At 39.7% G+C, this 17,973-nt stretch overlaps 3 protein-coding genes across 4 annotated transcripts in view; 1 reads left to right on the top strand and 2 right to left on the bottom strand.

The window, feature by feature from the left end:
* The first annotated feature begins 1,709 nt into the window (after positions 1 to 1,709).
* The window catches only part of LOC134819893 (uncharacterized), a 30,532-nt gene continuing 14,268 nt past the window's right edge, over positions 1,710 to 17,973 (top strand). Inside the window, exons 1-5 of one of the 2 annotated variants that reach the window (XM_063830047.1) lie at positions 1,710 to 1,849; positions 1,942 to 2,050; positions 2,242 to 2,336; positions 2,488 to 2,800; positions 2,926 to 3,024. In XM_063830047.1, the coding sequence (XP_063686117.1) occupies positions 1,733 to 1,849; positions 1,942 to 2,050; positions 2,242 to 2,336; positions 2,488 to 2,800; positions 2,926 to 3,024 (733 nt within the window). In that variant the 5' untranslated portion in view covers positions 1,710 to 1,732. The remainder of the gene's footprint in view (positions 1,850 to 1,941; positions 2,051 to 2,241; positions 2,337 to 2,487; positions 2,801 to 2,925; positions 3,025 to 17,973) is intronic. The other variant, XM_063830046.1, reaches the window with a different exon arrangement.
* LOC134819785 (glutamate receptor ionotropic, kainate 2-like) lies at positions 3,227 to 6,105 on the bottom strand. Its single transcript, XM_063829926.1, has 2 exons — positions 3,435 to 6,105; positions 3,227 to 3,231 (listed from the first exon to the last, which is right to left on the bottom strand). Exons 1-2 carry the CDS (start codon positions 6,103 to 6,105, stop codon positions 3,227 to 3,229), a joined length of 2,676 nt encoding a protein of 891 aa, XP_063685996.1.
* Positions 10,980 to 14,380, bottom strand: LOC134819891 (glutamate receptor 2-like). The gene has a single exon (XM_063830043.1). It carries the CDS (start codon positions 14,378 to 14,380, stop codon positions 11,495 to 11,497), a length of 2,886 nt encoding a protein of 961 aa, XP_063686113.1. The 3' UTR covers positions 10,980 to 11,494.

Genomic DNA, 17,973 nt, shown 5'->3' with positions numbered 1-17,973 from the left:
TACAGAAATAACTTATGGCAGAAAAGCAATGGAACCATCATCATTGCAACATCATTTCACCACTAGAAAAGTTATTGATTGTATTCGGGGTGATTGTTTATTTTTTGGATATCATTTTGGATCTAAGAGTGGCTCACTACATGTATCATGAGGGTAGTCATGTTTGGGGAACACTCATCTTATGTAGTTCAGTTACATCTGTCCTTATCAGTAATGGTTGTTCCCTTTCAAAACGATTTGACAGAAAAAATCATCTACTGCCAACAAGGTGTGACAAAATCATTAATATTTCATCTGTCAACTTGTATTCATTCAGAGGCTACTTCTGTCCATGGAAATGGGAAAGAAATCCACGCATCATTCTAAACATACTCTCATTATTGCAGTTAAATCCCATCATTGATATGCTTGAGCTTGTTTTCCACGAAAAGCAATGTATAAGATCCATAACATTGAAACTTGCTCATTATAGATCTACTCAAAAAGTAAGTAAGATGTTAGTTACCTCAATCGTTGTGACTCTCCAAACCATAAGTCTTGTCAACTTTACTCATGAAGAGGAAGGATATGTGTCCAACACGTTGCAATTCAAGCTCAGGATAGCTTCTGTTTTGGTTTCGTGTATCAGTTTGTCCTATATCATTGCTTGCGAGGAAAGGGCAAGAAGGTTTGCTGACCGTTATGAATACGACTTTACAATAACATATGCACTGCAATCTGTGATTCTGTTTACCGGCTGCTTCATGATATATGTTTCTCGAGTCTTTTTAGTAGCTTTGGTTTATTATCATTTCATTACACTCACTGGTCTAACCTTCGTTACTGTGATTGCAATTGAATGCCATCACTTGTTTATAGTTACCATCAATTTAATCTACCTATACAAATCCAATGTGTTTGATGATGTTGTGGTCAGAAGGAATCGCTCAATTTGGTTCTCGATCCCAATGATATATCTGCTTGCAACCTTGGAAATATTTATGGTAAACCTAAGGTTTCCTGTGCAAACTGTGGGTATTATCCTGAAAAAAAGAGAGGCTGTAGGCTGTAGAAGTGGAAGTATGTTTGGGGGATTGTTCATTTTGTTTGGTATAGAAATGGTAACAGTAGTTGTCATAAGCGCTTGCTTCAGTAAAGACATGCACTCAATGTTTTTCTACCTTTGCTATATATCAATTGCGTTGTATATTGTCTCTGGTACGCTGTTTGCAACATACTTCCGCCCGAACGTGCATCCTGACAAAAGAAAGGAAAAGCTCAGTCACAAAAAATTCATGACAGTCTTACCCATTACCTGTGACGTCCCCTTTGAAGATACTGTTGAGAAAGTTTGTATTGTACGTAGTGACATCAGTATGCAAAGCATTATTCTCAGTATTCTCAGTGGATGAGCCGATGATTGTAAATATAAATGACAGCAATCAACAAGTCAATTTTCACAGTTTTATGATTATTCAAATAATGTCGTTCAAGCCATGTTCACACACAATATTCAAATTAGTAGACACTTTCATTGTTAATTTTTTTGTCACTTTGATTTTCAATATCCCATATACATGTTATTTGCACTGTCTTTTTCATTTTATATAATATCAGATGCATGATTGTAAATGAAAAATACAATTTATACTTTAGCATTACTCTAACTCAATTAGACTTTTTAAATTCGTCATTTCATAGTTATAATAACCTACCAATATCAAAGTAAAGCAGCGAACTTAGTTCACAGGATATGGGTAATGGATCAAGCAAAACTATCACTTTGCCAGACATGAAGTTGAAAATGGTGCTCATTGGGAGTGGAGGCTCAGGGAAAACATCTGTCTTTAGTAGAATCACTTCAAATCAGGTTAATAGTGGATTCTTTTGAAATAAATAAATAATTAACTTAGAAGTGGTGATTGCTGTCAGATCTGACAAAATTATATCCCTAAATCTCAGTTCAACTACCACTACACACAAACCACTTCTGTGAAAATTGGAACTATTGTGAAAAAGATAAACGTTCCTGTGGAGTGTCTTATTTCTTTGGCTCTGTGGGATCTACCAGGTAAACTAACCACACCTGCCTGCTCCGGAGTCTCTTAGTTAACTGAGAATTGGATGCATTTCATAATGTTGTATGCGTAAGTACATGACCGTACATTACGAGATTTTTATAATTATCCCATTTACCTTTCTTCCAGATCTCCAAATTCAATAAATTTTAGATAACATCCTTTCAAAATAACTGTATTCCAGGACTTGAAGATATGGACATGAGAAAGAGCTATTATGAAAACATAGATGGAGCTGTGCTGGTTGTTAACATAAACGATACTGAAAGCATTTCTGAGGTCAGATGAAATTTTAATGAACTGTCGTCGTTAAAAACTATTGCCAATTTGGAATTAAAATTTAGTGTTGGTTTGAGATACAAATACGTTAGTTGGTTACTTAGAATTCATTTTGAAAATATACCATGTACTACTTCACTTTCATTCTCAGGCAGTTCAGTTGAAGGAGGCTTTACTTGAGCTGACAAAAACCTCATCAGAATTGGCAACATTCGAAACTGTAGAAACTATGCCAAATGAAGTTGGTGTCGATTCCAAAATAGCTAATACTCAAGATGAAGCTGAAAAACAAACTGATGACCTTGAGCAAAACAATCTTCTCACTGAACAGTCAACTGAGTTTACCCATGAAAATATCGAACAAAAGAAAGATGCATCTCCCCCAGAAGAATATGTGACGAAGGAGTCATGTTCACCCCCTATTCCTGTCACTAAACTCAAAGAAATCCCTACCCTCTTGCTTGGTGTGTTGATTCAAATATTCAGAATTAAATCATAGTAATCATACTATTGCGTCTGATTAATTTAATTGATAGGTGTATAATGATCATTAGAAACCATGAATTCAATAGGCATCATGTCCAATTAGGGAGTAAAGTAGACGATCTACAGATTGAAGAAGACCAAGAAGAACTTCACCCCAACGTCCAGCACCTTTCTGACATCTGCAAAGAGGCCAATTGCACAGGTATTAAAGCAGGAGTAGTTTTTTAATGCATATATTTCTGATCAATGTCCAATTTATTGTTGCATTCAGATGACAGGTTTGACTCCTAACAGGTTTGAAAATCACAAAAACAAATAAAACAATTTATCATTCGAATCTAAAAATCCATTTATTTTAAAACTATAAATAATATAGTAATATACTAATAATAAATTACACCATATTACCCTGTTCATATGTCAGAGGTTTAACCGACAACTCAATGCCATTATCTAAATCTCCACTCACAGGAAAATGTTCTTTACCGTTGATAGGAAAATGTGCTATTGTTTTTCGATTAGATTGCCTAACCCACTGTGTTTTGATATCCAAAATTTTCAACCGAAATCTTCGGGAAAGTTTAGAACCAAAACTGAGATGATCAGCATCACCTTCGTCCTTATGGGCGGCTATGACCATTTCTATCAGTATCAACATAACACTGATGACGACACCGATGCTAAGGAACAGAAATATCCCCCTAACATTTGTGAGCGTGAGTGTTACCCCCTTGCTGTTGTTGTTGCTGGAGCCACATCCTACATGATCAGGTGTCTTATCCCAACTCTTCCACACTTCATCAAAGAACCCCTGCTCACGAAGTCTGATTAGTTGTGTGTTTATCAGCGGGGAGTACGGTGAGTTCTTTGGAAAACCAAACGCATAGTCAAAAGTTTGAACTTCTCCTCCAACGTAGAAAATATCACACTCACCCATGACGTTGTAAGAGATTGCCGGGGTCTCGTCTATGAAGACAAAATTACCATCTCGAACTCTCTGTACTCCGTCAGCTACACTTGTGAGTTTCTCTGCTCGGTCTAGAATCTTCTTATATTCAGGGTCAATGTTATTTTCTAAAAGAGCCTCAACGAAACTGTCATTCAAAATACCCCAGGTATATCTGTTTTGACTCAAAAGATCCTTTGCATTATCTATTTTAACTCCAATTTTGTCTAGTGTAATGAAGGCAGTAAGGTTAGCTGTATAGAGAGATGTCATGAGCATCACAAAGAACCACCAAGTAAAGAGAACGAACCTGCCGGAGGAACTAGTTGGCATGGCTTCCCCTGCCTGGCCTACAAAACCTGCCCCAACTATCCAAACTGCATTGAACAGGGACATGTCCTCCTTGCTGAACTCCTTAGCCTGATCCACTAAACACTCTGTATCTTTGTAATCCTTCAGTCGGACATTTTCCTGGATTGTTATCTCCCGTCTCCTGACACATTCAGTGCAGTCACAGACCTGCATGGCGTGAACTATCCTGCCGTACTCTCCACTTGGCGAGAGCTTGTTGAAGAGACTCTGTATCAGAGATACTATCACTATAGATACTATCACCATTATCCACACACTCTCACTGAAGGGGCTCAGGAAGAAGAAAACATTGCCTTTGTCAGATTGGCCCCTCACTGCCAAGCTGATCCCAGAGTCCATGAAGGACACCGAAAAGTCTATGTAAGTTTTCCGCTCAAAGCTTACTGAAAGGTCCATGGCGATCATGTCTATACGATTGCTGAGAAGATCAGCTATCAGTCCAGTCCATACTTCGGTCTCTTTGTTATAAGTCCCGAATAGCTTGTCTTCGGGTTCAACGAACTCATAGGTGAAGTTCAAATCTGCAGCAAGTTTCCTGACAGTATCTGGTGTTATACCTTCCCAGCACTTGGTGCCTTCACACCCCTTTATATACGCTGCAAAGGGAGCGTTGTTTGTCACACCAAGTCGGAGATGTTCACCAGAAAGTCCCTTAGGACTCCCTCGGGGATGGTACGTGACCCCTCCTATAAACTGTACATCGTCCGAGTCTTTGTGGTAGGGCATGTGCAGACCGTCGTGACTTGTCCAATGTCCAATGTGGGCGAATACGCCGGGGTTGACAAAATTGACTATGTTGTAGGCTGCTTTAGCTCTGCGACCTTCACTTGTAAAGTTGAAGAAACCCGTGATACCATTCATGGGAGTAGATCTCAATTTACGAGACACCAATTCGCCACTGTTCCAAGATCTCTGCTGCGTACAACTTGCACTTTGTTCAGTTGTCTGGTACTGTAAATTGTTTAGTACCTTTCCGACAAGGGTTATTGCATCATAGGTTAATGTCAGGTGTGGAGTGAGGTTATCGGCCGTCAAGCTGCGCTCTTGCAACAAAAGTTGATCTTTGAACGTCTTATACGTATTAGAGTTGGTGTTTATTGATGGAGTGATCCCTATGAGCCCCTCGTAGTAACTCGGATAGAATCCCCCAAAAGCAAGGGCCCGTGGATTAGCAGTGATAGCATCTGTTACTATCCACACATATCCTGATGACATCATCTCCATCTCATTGGCAGCCTCAAAGATGGGTTTAGCGTACTCACTCTCACAGATTAGGATTACCACCCTCGTTAGTGACCTCTTCAAAATCCCTAGAGTACTTGTGAAATTAATCTGATGTATCTGGCGGTGGGCTCTGAAGAAGGTAGATGACTTTATTGAGAACTTTCTGGAAGTCTCCAGAGTAAGGAGGTTCTGGAACGCATTGATGGCATTTGTTCCGTAGCTACTGTCCGAAGCTACAAGAGAAACCTCGTTCCAATCATAGAACTTTAACAAATCTAGGATCGCTCTTGCTTGGTAATCATCTCCAGCCGAGAGAAGCAGTAAACTTCTTCTTGAATCTCGTTTTATCTGTGGATCAGTAGCTACAATTGATAAGAGGGGTATATTTAAAGGGCCGAGTATGTCTGCCTGGTTAGCTACATTACTGGAACCTTCAGGGGAGATCACAGCAGACACCCCCTCCTCTACAAGACTGCAAGTAGCTTCAACTAGACCGTACAAAGAGAACTGATCATACGTCTCAACCAATATTTGTACTGAGCCGTCTCTTGAAGCGTTGTTGAACCTCTCCTCTGCGAATGATACGAGCTTCAGAAGGTTGTCTTTTTGGTGGTTGTCCTCTGCTACCAGGAATCCTATCTGGGCTGTTTCTTTGGACCCTTTGATGTTTGAACGACCGGAGAGGAAGGAAACGGCGTGTGTGTATAATAGTATGTGTCGAACTACATTCAATATTGTCATACTCTGAAAATAGTAATCTCTGTGTCAAGATCCCAATCATGAAAAGACACGAAACATTACCTGGGCAAACGAAAGTGAAGCAGCAAATTCAATAAAAATGCAGATTGTAGATGTAGAGAAGATAGTGATGTGAGATTTTACAATATGCATTATTCAATATGCAGTGTAACTAACTAGTACTACATAAGACATAAGTAGATAGAAACAATATGCATGAGTGTAACTTACTAGTACTACATAAGACATTAGTAGATAGAAACGATTCAATTATCTTCATCGCATCATAATAATAATATCATCATTATAACAATTGTTTCCTTGTCGACAATATTAGCTGTACTACCAATGATAGATGTGTCAAGTGTCAACCAATAACGTAAATTATGGTGCAGTCCAAGTACGTGTTATTTGAGTGTGGTAATACTGAAACTTGAAACAATTCTTTGGATAAAAAGTGAGAAAGTCCAGATTTACAGATCGAAAATAAGGGATGTGATTATCTTTTCAAAACATCTGAATCAGAAACATTTTAAACCAGGATTTCAGGTGTGACCGGAGTGACAAGCAAACACGATTAATTACATTAATCGTACATTTTCCAAGTTCGATTATACTACTGAAAATGAGGCAAAAATATAACAACATAGTAGACTCTATAGTTGTTACCTTGACAATTATCAAGACAAACTGGTAAAATGCGGAAAATGGTTCATATCTCGTAAAATAGCCCGTATTTTGTACGGTCCGTATCTTGGGAGTTTTTGTCGTCTATTTAATGAGGTTACTGGCAGACGTTTCCGCCCCTGCAAGTGTGATTATAAAACTGATGGCAGTGTCCCAATATTTTCGCTGAAAGACATCCTTTGACGCTCCGTAAAATTCATTAACAGTGGAATCCTCAAAGGCTGCATAGTGCATAAGAACACCTATTTAATTTAGTTGTTACGAGGATGGACTTTATGAATATACCTACGAAAAGCCATCGATAAAATTTGAATAAATAGTAAACTCAATATTTCGTGCTCAGTGGAAAATTACAGGTTTGTACTGCCCTAATTGTTGTGATTCTAACCATCTAGCCCTTTTAGTGCAAGAAAAGTGAAGTATTTTGCCACATTATCCTGCATCCTGAGCAGAGAAATAGCCTAAGAGACAAATGTTAACCTCGCCTAACCTGCCTCACCAATGAAAGGAAGAATACAAACTCTGTTCTAACTAAGAGGAACCATATGAATAGGGGGTGAGCCAGTCATCAAATTCAAAGGAATAGTCATCAGACCAGCGTAAACCCCCATTATCAGACCATTATAGACGGGCCTCTAGGCAGGCTAGTCAAGTCATCATCTCCTAAACAGACTCGATGAAGATGTTTGCGTCATGCATCCAACATAATCGTTAATTATATTATGATAATACCGGATTATTTGTGGGATATTTGACAGTTTCATCACTTAATCACTTAATGGCACGGTTTGCATGAAAAATTTTGTGACAATGAAAATGAGATAACGCCACTTTTGTGTTGTCATATGATGTTGGGTCACGACAGCCTGCTAATACCAGATAAATATATCAGAATATTTAATGACTGTAACAAAGCAATTGGGCTATTTGGAGAGTCAGAAACTGATGACTGTAACAAAGCAATTGGGCTATTAAAAGAGTCAGAAACTGTGCAAATAGCCCAAACCGATGACTGATATAGAAGATTTCCACTACGACTAAGGGCTTGCAAGGACGCACTTTAAAGGAGAATGTGGTTGTGCTCGCCAGAACATATTATCGAATATACGGAAGCCAGAGTGTGTGAAATAGAAAGCCAAGATACTTCTAACAAATGCTATCATGGTCAGGGGTGTAGGAATGATTTTCTTCATGGGGGGGCCAAATTCTAAATATTTTTTCAAAACCTGCATTTCTAAAAATTTTCGGGGTAAGGATAAAAGGAAATTGCGGCATGTGCGGTGTCCCGATTTTTCACGTTTGCTGCGACAAATCGCGATTTTTCAGATCCTGGCCTCACGACAAATCGCGATTTTTCAGTTCTCCGCGTCAAATTGCGCATTTTCCTTTAAGTCTGCAGAGGACCAAATTCGCGTATTTTTCTTCAAATCTGTGGGCCAAATATCACGTTTTCTATAATAAGTATATGAAACCAATCACATCCACAACCTTCCGAATGTTATAGGTACGGACTTCAGAAAACCGAAAAAAAATATTTTCGGCTCAGAATGATCAGGGTGCAGGGTAGCATGAAACATGAACAAAAGTAGTTTCCAGAAAAACTTTGAAAAATGTTGACTTAGAAAATGTTCGGTCCGAGTCATTCTCGATACGCACCTTTGAAAGCAGAGCTCCCGCTTCCGAGCTCGTATTGCGAAGGGGAGGCCTGCCTTCCTAGATCGCATTACAAAGAGGAACCCTCGAGTCCAAAATCGTATATCGAACTTCGAAAAAAATATTTTCGGCTCATAATGATAAGGGTAGCATGAAACATGAACAAAAGTAGTTTCCAGGAAAACTTTGAAAATTTTTGACTTAGAAACTTTTCGGTAGGGGGGGGGGGGCGATAGCCCCCCTGCCCCCGCTTCCTACACCCCTGATCATGGTTCACATTTTACTAACTTACTTATTTTAATAAAAGAGAACAAATGGATCAGTATACTCAATACTAATAGCTGTAATACTTTAAAAGTACTAGCTGGAGGTTTTGTGTTCTAGCCATTACAATTATTAAAATCACAAAGAAAGAAATTAAGATGTCTGTTCTATTGTGCAGTACAACTTTATGTTTTCTTGAGTTCAATTTTTCTCAAATTTCCCCTTTGCTATTCGTTGAACTATACAAAATTTTAATTGTAAGCGTGCAAGATAATAGGATATACTGGATGATGGCTTCTACAACTTTTTAAGTAACTCAGATAATAGCATGTCTTCCATTGGCCCTAATATAAGTTATATAACAAAACGGCCAACTTTATTTACAAGGACATACAATACATCACGACTTGTCTACAAGACAAATTCTTAAATTCATTCAAGTCTACAGTCAACAAGCATTTTCTTACTGCACAAGCACTTGAGCCGAATGACAAGGACTGGAACGATTCAAATTTCGTACTTTTAGAAATTTAAATAATTTGGTACAACATACGTTGGTATTGACTAGCAACAAAACGTTTACCTCAGAAAGAAATATGACTATCTTCGAGCACTAATGCCTCCGGGTAGTGCTCCTCAATCAATCAATCAATCACAACAAAGATCAAGTATACCGAATTTATAATGATACTAGTGCCGCAGTTAAAAAGGGTAGGAGTAATTACCCGCTGAGTCAAAACCCGCATTAGGTGACCCGATAGTATCTTAAACAATAATCTGATAATCAGTTCTTTCTCGTGGATAATTAAGTCATTATTAGGCACCACATTCCATGATCATAAGGTCCAAACACCGACTATTACACCTCATCACTTCCGTCTTGAATCGCTTTCCATTTTTATTTAAATCGTTTTAGAAATTAACCCTTGTTAACTCCGCACCACACCCGCCTATTATATTTGAAAAACACGCATAACATTGTCGTATGAAAGTATGAACTCTCTGCAGTCCAAACAGACCCCAAACACTAACAGTGCCCCCTCCCCTAATAAGCTTATGGTATAACATTACAGCAAATCTTACCGGGCTAACCAAATTATGACGCTACTTATGCAGCTACATATACAGTAATGGGAGAGAGAGCGAGACCCGTAACTCTTACCGTTCTGCTCAAGCCATTTCATGTAACATTTGTGGTACAAAACCATCAATTAAACCACTTATCACCGACCGATTTAAAAAACCTTTACCATTTGGCTTCTTCATAGTTTAGTCAGCACACCGAAAAAACCAGCCCCGTAACTCTTACCGTTTTCTTGATTAAGCCGCTCGGAAATTACACACACAGAAAACTCACAGACAGAAAACACACATTCTGAGATTATTGTTTAAGATTATGCGACAGCCCGGAATTCAAGCCAATTTGCCAAGATTCTGTTGCAGCATGTTCCCGTCGGGAGGCATTTTTGCGCTAAAGGGAAAGGACTGCACTACTGTCGATTATTTGTGAAATGGGTTAGGGAAAGGGGCGTGAATTAAAGAGTGTCCAAGAGTCCATAAAATACTAAAACCCCTTCCTCCGTATTCGCTCCTGTACATGGGGAAATTATACATATTTCCCACTTCTAAAACGAAAGCATGGTATACAAATGTTGGCAGGAAATCTGTGCCGTCAAGATAGGTCAAAACTGTGCATCAACAACAATCCTAATATAACACAAGTTCGTTCGTCATCAGTTGAGTCGTGAGTCTCAATCAGAGCGGAGAGTACGACACACAATAACGTGAAATTGTAGTGAACCTCCGTCAGATGAACCGTGGGAGTCTGCGTTATTATCCTAGTTCCGGATACGATACCGTAGCTTTAATGACTAGTACTACTACTGCTACTACTACTAATAACCAATTAAAGGAAACAACCTCTTTTGTCTTTAATGAAGTAGTTACTCACGCTCCTCTGACAAACTATTTCCCAAATTTAAAGTGAACTGTTAATATGAGCATTGTGGGTACGCGACTTATAATCACCCAGAAAATACTCATATAGACATAAATCTTTGAAGATTTTCGAATTTGTCGTAAGTACTAAGTATGCAAATTGCAAGTAGTCATGCTCGTTGGATCTATATTTAATTATATATATATATATATTATCTTATAATTGTGTATATAATTATAATTGCTTTATTTAGTGAGTAGAAAGCTGAGTCAAAATCGTATAATTTAGTTTTTATTTTGAGATAAAATTAGAAAGGAAACTCTCGTTATAACAGCAAAATACTGACAGTTAATTACACTTTTAACTAAATTCCTCTAATTTAACGTAAAGTTAGTTCTCCTCTCACAGATTAAAATTTCGATAAGTTTGCAAAACGAAATACAAAGTTCTCAAAGTTTAGCAACGGATCCAAAGTAGAATAAGAATTTTAATTTAAATTAGCTCAACGGACACAATGCAAAACGTTATTCTCACAACTTCACTCGTTTTAGAAATTGCTTAATATTTGTTTGCTACTTCTTTTGTTTTTCCTGTTATTGTTATCTCTGACATAAAGCAGTTCTCATTGAAACATCCAACTTCTCTGCTGGGTCCATTATGATGTAATCCAACAGTCCGTTGAATCATTATATATGAACATGGGACAATGCAAATTATGTGAGATTTAAATCAAAACAATGGCTAATAATATTTTTGGGATAAATTTATCTCTTGCTACATAATAAAAACGCTGAAACATTAGTTTGGACTAGAACAATAAACAAAGCCCAGTAGTACTAGTAAGACATTTCAAAGAACAGTTAAATTTCCGGGATCGTAAGCAGGAGGAGTTCCGTTCTCACTTATCCCATCCCTTTCCTCGTCAATCTTTTGCAACTTGGAGTAGGGGTAACTAAACCATTCAGTTCTCACGTCCTCTATCTTCAGTCCGATCCGCCTGTTAAACTTCCCCCAAAAAGTCCGGTGTTTGTCGTCGGGAGGGTCTTTAGAAGTAGCAACGACCAGCTCGAAGAAGAAAACTATCATGCTGACAAATATCCCAAAACAGAGGAAATAGAAGAGACCCTTGAGAGTGAGGAGATTGAGAGCAGTACTTCCCCCGGTCACGTGACTGTCACAATCTGAGGAGTGGTCGGGAGTTCGGTCGTATTTCTTCCATAGTCCGTCGAAATATCCCTGCTCTCGCAGCTTTATAATCTGTGTGTTGAACAGGGCGATGTAGGGCGAGCTTTTGGGAAGACCAAACGCGTAGTCAAACGTCTGAATCTCTCCGCCAATGTAGAACATGTCACACTCTCCCATCAGATCGTAGGATATGAGAGGAGTCTCGTCTATCAACACAAAGCCACCTTGCTTCACCTTCCTGATTCCTTCCGACATGTTGGGTAGCTTGAGAGCTCCGTCCACTATCTTCTCGTAGTCTGGGTCGATGTTGTTCCTGAGAAGCGCCTCCACAAAGCTGTGGTTGAGCATGCCCCATGAGTACTTGTGTTGTTGGAGGAGCTGCTTGGCATTGTCTATTGTTATACCTATTCTGTCGAGTGTGATGAATGCTGTGAGAGTTGCAGTGTACATGCAGATAATGAGAAGGACAAAGAACCACCACGTTAGAAGGATTAGGCGTCCAGAGGGGCTCTTCGGCATGGACTCAGCGCCGTGGCCCACAAACCCTGCAGCGTTTAGAAACAGAGCGTTGTAGAAATTCATCTCATCTCTCCTATCGTCCGCTGCTAGTGCGATCATGCACTCTATGTTCCTGTGATCACGCAGCTTGATGTTTTGTTCAATCTTGGCTCGTCGTCTGATAGCACACCTGACACACTTGCAGGTCTGCATAGCGTGGACTCTTTGGCCGTACTCTCCGTAGGGGGACAGTTTGTTAAACAAGTTCTGTATCAGCGACATTGCTATAAATCCAGCAAAGATCATCGTCCAGACCATCAGCTCAAACGGACTCAGGAAGAAGAAGGAGTTGCTTTTGCTGGATTCTCCCCTTATAACCAGACTTATTCCAGAGTCCATGAAGGCGACAGTAAAGTCTATATGTGTTTTGCGCTCAAAACTCACAGACAGGTCCATTGTGATCATATCAGTCTTGCCCTCTAGCATATCACCTATCATTCCATTCCATTTGTCAGTCTGTGGGTTCAGATAACCATACTCATTATCACTTGGTTCGACATATTCGTAAGTAAAGTTCATTTCTTTTGAAAACTCAGCGACAATGTCGGGTGTGATTCCCTCCCAACACTTGTTCGGATCGATATTTGTACAGTTTATTTTTTTATAAGCAAATGGTGGGTTGGTCGTTGCTCCAAGTTTCAGATGCAAGCCTTGAAGCTCGGTAGCAACTCCTACAGGGTGTTGATTGACTCCCCCAAGGAATTGAACCGAGGTAGAGTCCACATCGTTGTACATAATGAGCCCCTTATCGCTAGTCCATCTTCCCACATCAACAAACAGGCCAGGATTCACGAAGTTGACAATTTTGTAAGCCGCCTTGTCCCTGAGAGCCTCGTCAGTGAATGACACATTTCCTGTTATTCCCTCGTGATTCTTACCCAGCAAGGACGAGAAGAACCCCTCTCCACTGGACCAGGAGTCAGTGCTGCTGCACTCCAAGTCCTGTTTAGTGAGATTGGAGCCAGATGCCTCGAGTCCAGCACCTAGAATCTGCACTGCATCGTAAGTGAGTACCACGTGAGGTGCTAGAGAAGCCGCTGTCAGGTTCCGTTCTGCTGATAATATCTTGTCTTTAAACACCTTGTAAGACTTGGAAGTAGTGTCAATGTATGGGTATATCCCTATCAAGCCCTCATAATATGTTGGATAGTAGTTCTCGTAAGACAGTGCATGAGGGCTGGAGGTGATTCCATCCGTCACAATCCACACGTGACCCTTTTCAAACAAACCGAGCTCGTTGGCTTGCTCTAGAATCATTCTCCCGTACCTACCTTCGCAGTTCAATATAATGACTCGAGAGAGGGATCTTTTAACGTTTTGCAGGGTGTTCCTGAACCCCATTGTATCTGGGTGACCTACTGCGTTGAAGAATGTTATCGATTTGATGACAAATTCCAGGCCAGATTTGAGAGTTAGAAGCTGCTGGAAGAAGTTAACTCCGTTGATTCCGTAGTTGGTGTCAGACGCCACTAAAGACACTTCATGCCAGTGATAGAACTGCAGGAGGTCGAGAATGGCATTAGATTGGTACTCATCACCAGGTGACATGAGGAGCAGGCTGGTCCGTGAGGACCGTTTTATGTGGGGATCTGTTGCCACCGCGGAGATCAGTGGGATATTCAGCTCCCCCAGCAAGTCAGCTTGTGTGCCTATATTGTAGGAGCCATCAGGGGAGATGACCGCTACAGCACCTTCACTTACCAGACTACAGGACGCCTCTATCAGGCTGTGCATGGAGTACTCATCATAGAACCGAACCACCGCCTCTAACTTAACTTGCCCCGCTGAATTGTTGTTAAACGTTTCTATTGCGTAGGGTATGAGCCGATCTATGACTTGTTTATGAGTGTTCCGTTTTCCGATAAGGAACCCGATTGTATAGGAGGTGGTATCTTGAGAGTTTTCAGCAGTTTTGAGCGTGGTTTCTGATGTGTTTGGGGTGGTCTGCGCTGATAACAATGAGCTATGTAACAACACCAACAGCCATAACATTCCTAAGGGTAGAATTAGGGGGTTAATAGAATAAAGTGGTGGGAGTGCAAGTGGGGGGGGGGGGGGGGGGGGGGGGGGTGGGGGTTAACAGGAGATTACATACAGATAACCAGATACAAAAAGTCTGAAAGGGTTTCGAAGACCCACTTATCTCCAGCTTTTTACGAAATGGGGAGCGTTTAGTACGAGTTTGGGCTAATGTAAGTAAGGCCCAGAGGCTTATCTGCCTCTTGTCTTATCGATTAAAATTATCCATAAAAAATAATAAAACGTCGGTAGGAATATCATATTCGTTATTTAAAATTATGATCGAATACGTCTCATTTAAGCAAACGTCTTTTTTTCTCTAAAGAATAGAGCACTTTAAGGCGCCTCTGCGCTATTTAACAGTGGAACCGGATCGGCATCACTTATTAAGAAAATGTTTTTCTCTTATATCATTATTCAATATAATTATACCAGTTATTTAATAAATAGAGCACTCCTTAAATAATACAATAAAGTGAAAAGGCTATTGAAAACCACTTACATAACAAAAGCAATATATAGCTTTAAGTTTAACAGATACTTCAAGGTGTCTCTTTCGATCGAATTAATTTTCGGCGACGGTATGGCCCAATTTGCACAGGTCAATTCAGTATCACAACGTCAAGAACAATGATATCAATAACCCTATTGAAAACCTTTTTACAAACAAATAATTGGAATAGCAAAAATACTACAAGGTGCAATAAGTGCATGTGCCAGCTCAATCGAATCAACTTTTTGGCGACGGCCCTTTTGCTTTACAGGCCATTTCTGTATAGCACCAAAGACAATAGATTTAATAAAGCAATCAATTGTGTGTCCCGTCTGAGGATACATAACCGACGGATAGGATGTCAGTTGTCAAACCTTAGTTATAATGGCTTTTGGAAAAGGGTGCATTTTCTTAGCAAAACGATGCTACTTGCTATGGATACTGCATACCAGTTTAGCAGTGTCCAGGAGAAAGTACCACCTGCATACCAGTTTAGCAGTGTCCGGGACTCAAGAGAGTAACATCATAAGTAAAATTTATAATTAAGCAACCATCTGAAGATTAACTTCACTTCAAGACCTGGAACTGGCATTAAAGCAGTTGTCCCCTCCCTACGAAAGGGTGTTGCTGCTTACCACCAGAGTCTCTATGACAATTTACTCGCTGTTATTGGCCCACGTCTCTGGAATTGTCTTCCTGGTTACATCAACAGGATGGAAGAATTTGAATCCTTCAAAATAAAACTTACATCCTTGTTCCGGCAGATCCCTGATCAGCCTCCGGTCAAGGGATACACATCCCCTAATACCAACTCCATCTTGGAATGGCGAAAGGATCCTGTAACATCGGAGCTATGCTATGGGGCGGTCAAGATAGTTGATGACCCTGTTGCAGTGCGCTAAACGCAACAAAAGTAATAAAAGTAAGTTAGTATTAGTAAATACTAATGCCAACGAGCTTGTTGATCAATTAACCATGTTGTTATTAACCATGTTGTTATTGACCATGCTGTCTGAATTCCGATTTAAATCTTGCATAATTCCTGTCGTCTATTCCTTTTCCAGGAAGATATTGCTTTAGACATGTTATACAGATAATCAAACAATAATCAATAGTTTATAGTACTCTCATTTTTAAGAGACATTCTGATCAGGAACTGTGCATTGTTATTATTATTATATACAATAACGAAATAACAATAATATGTCTTTGAACTCAATTTTTGACTATTATATGTTAAATTAAATGCATTTTTCCAGTTACAACTAACGACTAACAACTAACGACTAACGACTGTTTGTTGTCGTTAATGACAAAAAACAATCGTTAGTCGTAGCTGGGAAAATGCTTTTAAATTAAACACATGATAATACCTTATCGGTCATAATTATCACGGACAACTTTTTCACGGACCAAATATTTCACGGACATAATTATTCACGCTCATGGCCGCCCAAAAATGTCCAAAAAACTGTGAACATTTTTGGTGATTTTGATAACTGTTTTACTCTTTTTCCGAACTCTATGATGTGACTGAGGAGTGATTATATTTGTCCTAGTATCTTAGTATACTAATAAGCTATGTAGTAATCAGCTACACACATATCTACGCATATGTAGGGACACACACACTAAAATTAATGGAAATATTTACCAGAATTTATTATTCACGGACCTTAATGCCACAGACATTATTATCATGGACATAATTATTCACATTAAGGTCTTCAGCGTGAACGTAATGTCCGTGATAATTATGACCGATAAGGTAGTCATTTTATAACTTGAGCCTTATTGTAAAGCACATTTGAGGACAAAAAGCTGTTTTCTCTATGTGATCAGACGGGTGTACAACAGTTCTGTCGCAGTACTGTCGCAGTACTGTCGCAGTACTGTCGCAGTACTGTCGCAGTACTGTCGCAGTACTGTCGCAGTTCTGTCGCAGTTCTGTCGCAGTTCTGTTGTTGATGAAATGGTTAATGAACCGGAGTTCGTGGTACGGAATTCTTTTACAAGTTTAGTAAAATTCCACCATTGTCTTATTTCTCAAGTGTTATTGAAGTGGACGGTTCCGTTTTCTGACGGTTTAATCATATCAAACAGAACGTAGAAGTTACTTTTGTCCGCAATTGCGAAATAAATTTCTGTTTCTGTAAATCTGTTGAGTTCAGCTAACAGAGAATTCTTTCTCAGAAAATACAGAGAGTTCAAAACCAGACCCATTGTTTGAAATAACTCCCTCCAGGCAGACCCATTGTTTGAACTGACAACTCAACTGTGTTATGAAGATGGTGTTAAACCATTTAGTAATGTGATGCACAATTTAGGTGAAAATTCGGGCTGAAGATGAAATACAAATAAGATCAAACTGACAAATTTTTTGTTTACTGAGATCAGTATTAAATTAATGCAACTTAATCAACCACCTGTTGGACTAGCGTTTCAGCATATATAAACTAAGGAAATAATTTTACCATCATCAATAACCTGAAACACCCCCTCTTTCTCTCTCTCTCTCCAAGATGAAAGTACTGTTAGCACTCTGTCTGATTGGAACTGCCCTCTCATTAAATGTCCCTCTCTCAGATGTCCTGCGGTCTCCAGCAGCCACCCTGAAACTCTACGGTGATTACAAGGCACTACAACACCTCAACTACCAAGCCAATGAGGACAGGATGCGGCTGAGACTCTTAAAAAGAACGCTCAACTGGTTGCTGCTGTTAACTCTGAGCCTGGAGAAACTGCTCAGTACGAACTCAACTTCTTCTCCGTCATGACGGACGATGAAAAGAAACAGTGGTTAGGACTGAACGCTACAGGGCATCTTCCCAACACTAATATCTCTCCAATTGTCTCCTCCCAAGTAAACACTCCTAAGCAGAAACTGTGGGTGGCAGAAGGAGCAGTAACAGCTATAAAGAATCAAGGAGGCTGTGGTTCTTGCTGGAGTTTTGCAGCAGTAGGGGGACTGGAGACCCGGTATCAGCAGAAATCAGGGAAGCTGAGGAACTTTGCCGAGCAGGAATATCTTGACTGTACGTACGAGGGACAGAAGAACGGCTGTAATGGAGGA

The sequence above is a fragment of the Bolinopsis microptera genome, chromosome 8 (assembly GCF_026151205.1).
Source record: "Bolinopsis microptera isolate Bmic1 chromosome 8, MBARI_Bmic_1.0, whole genome shotgun sequence".
Classification (NCBI taxonomy): Eukaryota; Metazoa; Ctenophora; class Tentaculata; order Lobata; family Bolinopsidae; genus Bolinopsis; species Bolinopsis microptera.
The sequence above is the reverse complement of the archived record's forward strand: the minus strand, read 5'-3'. Positions and strand labels throughout refer to the sequence as shown.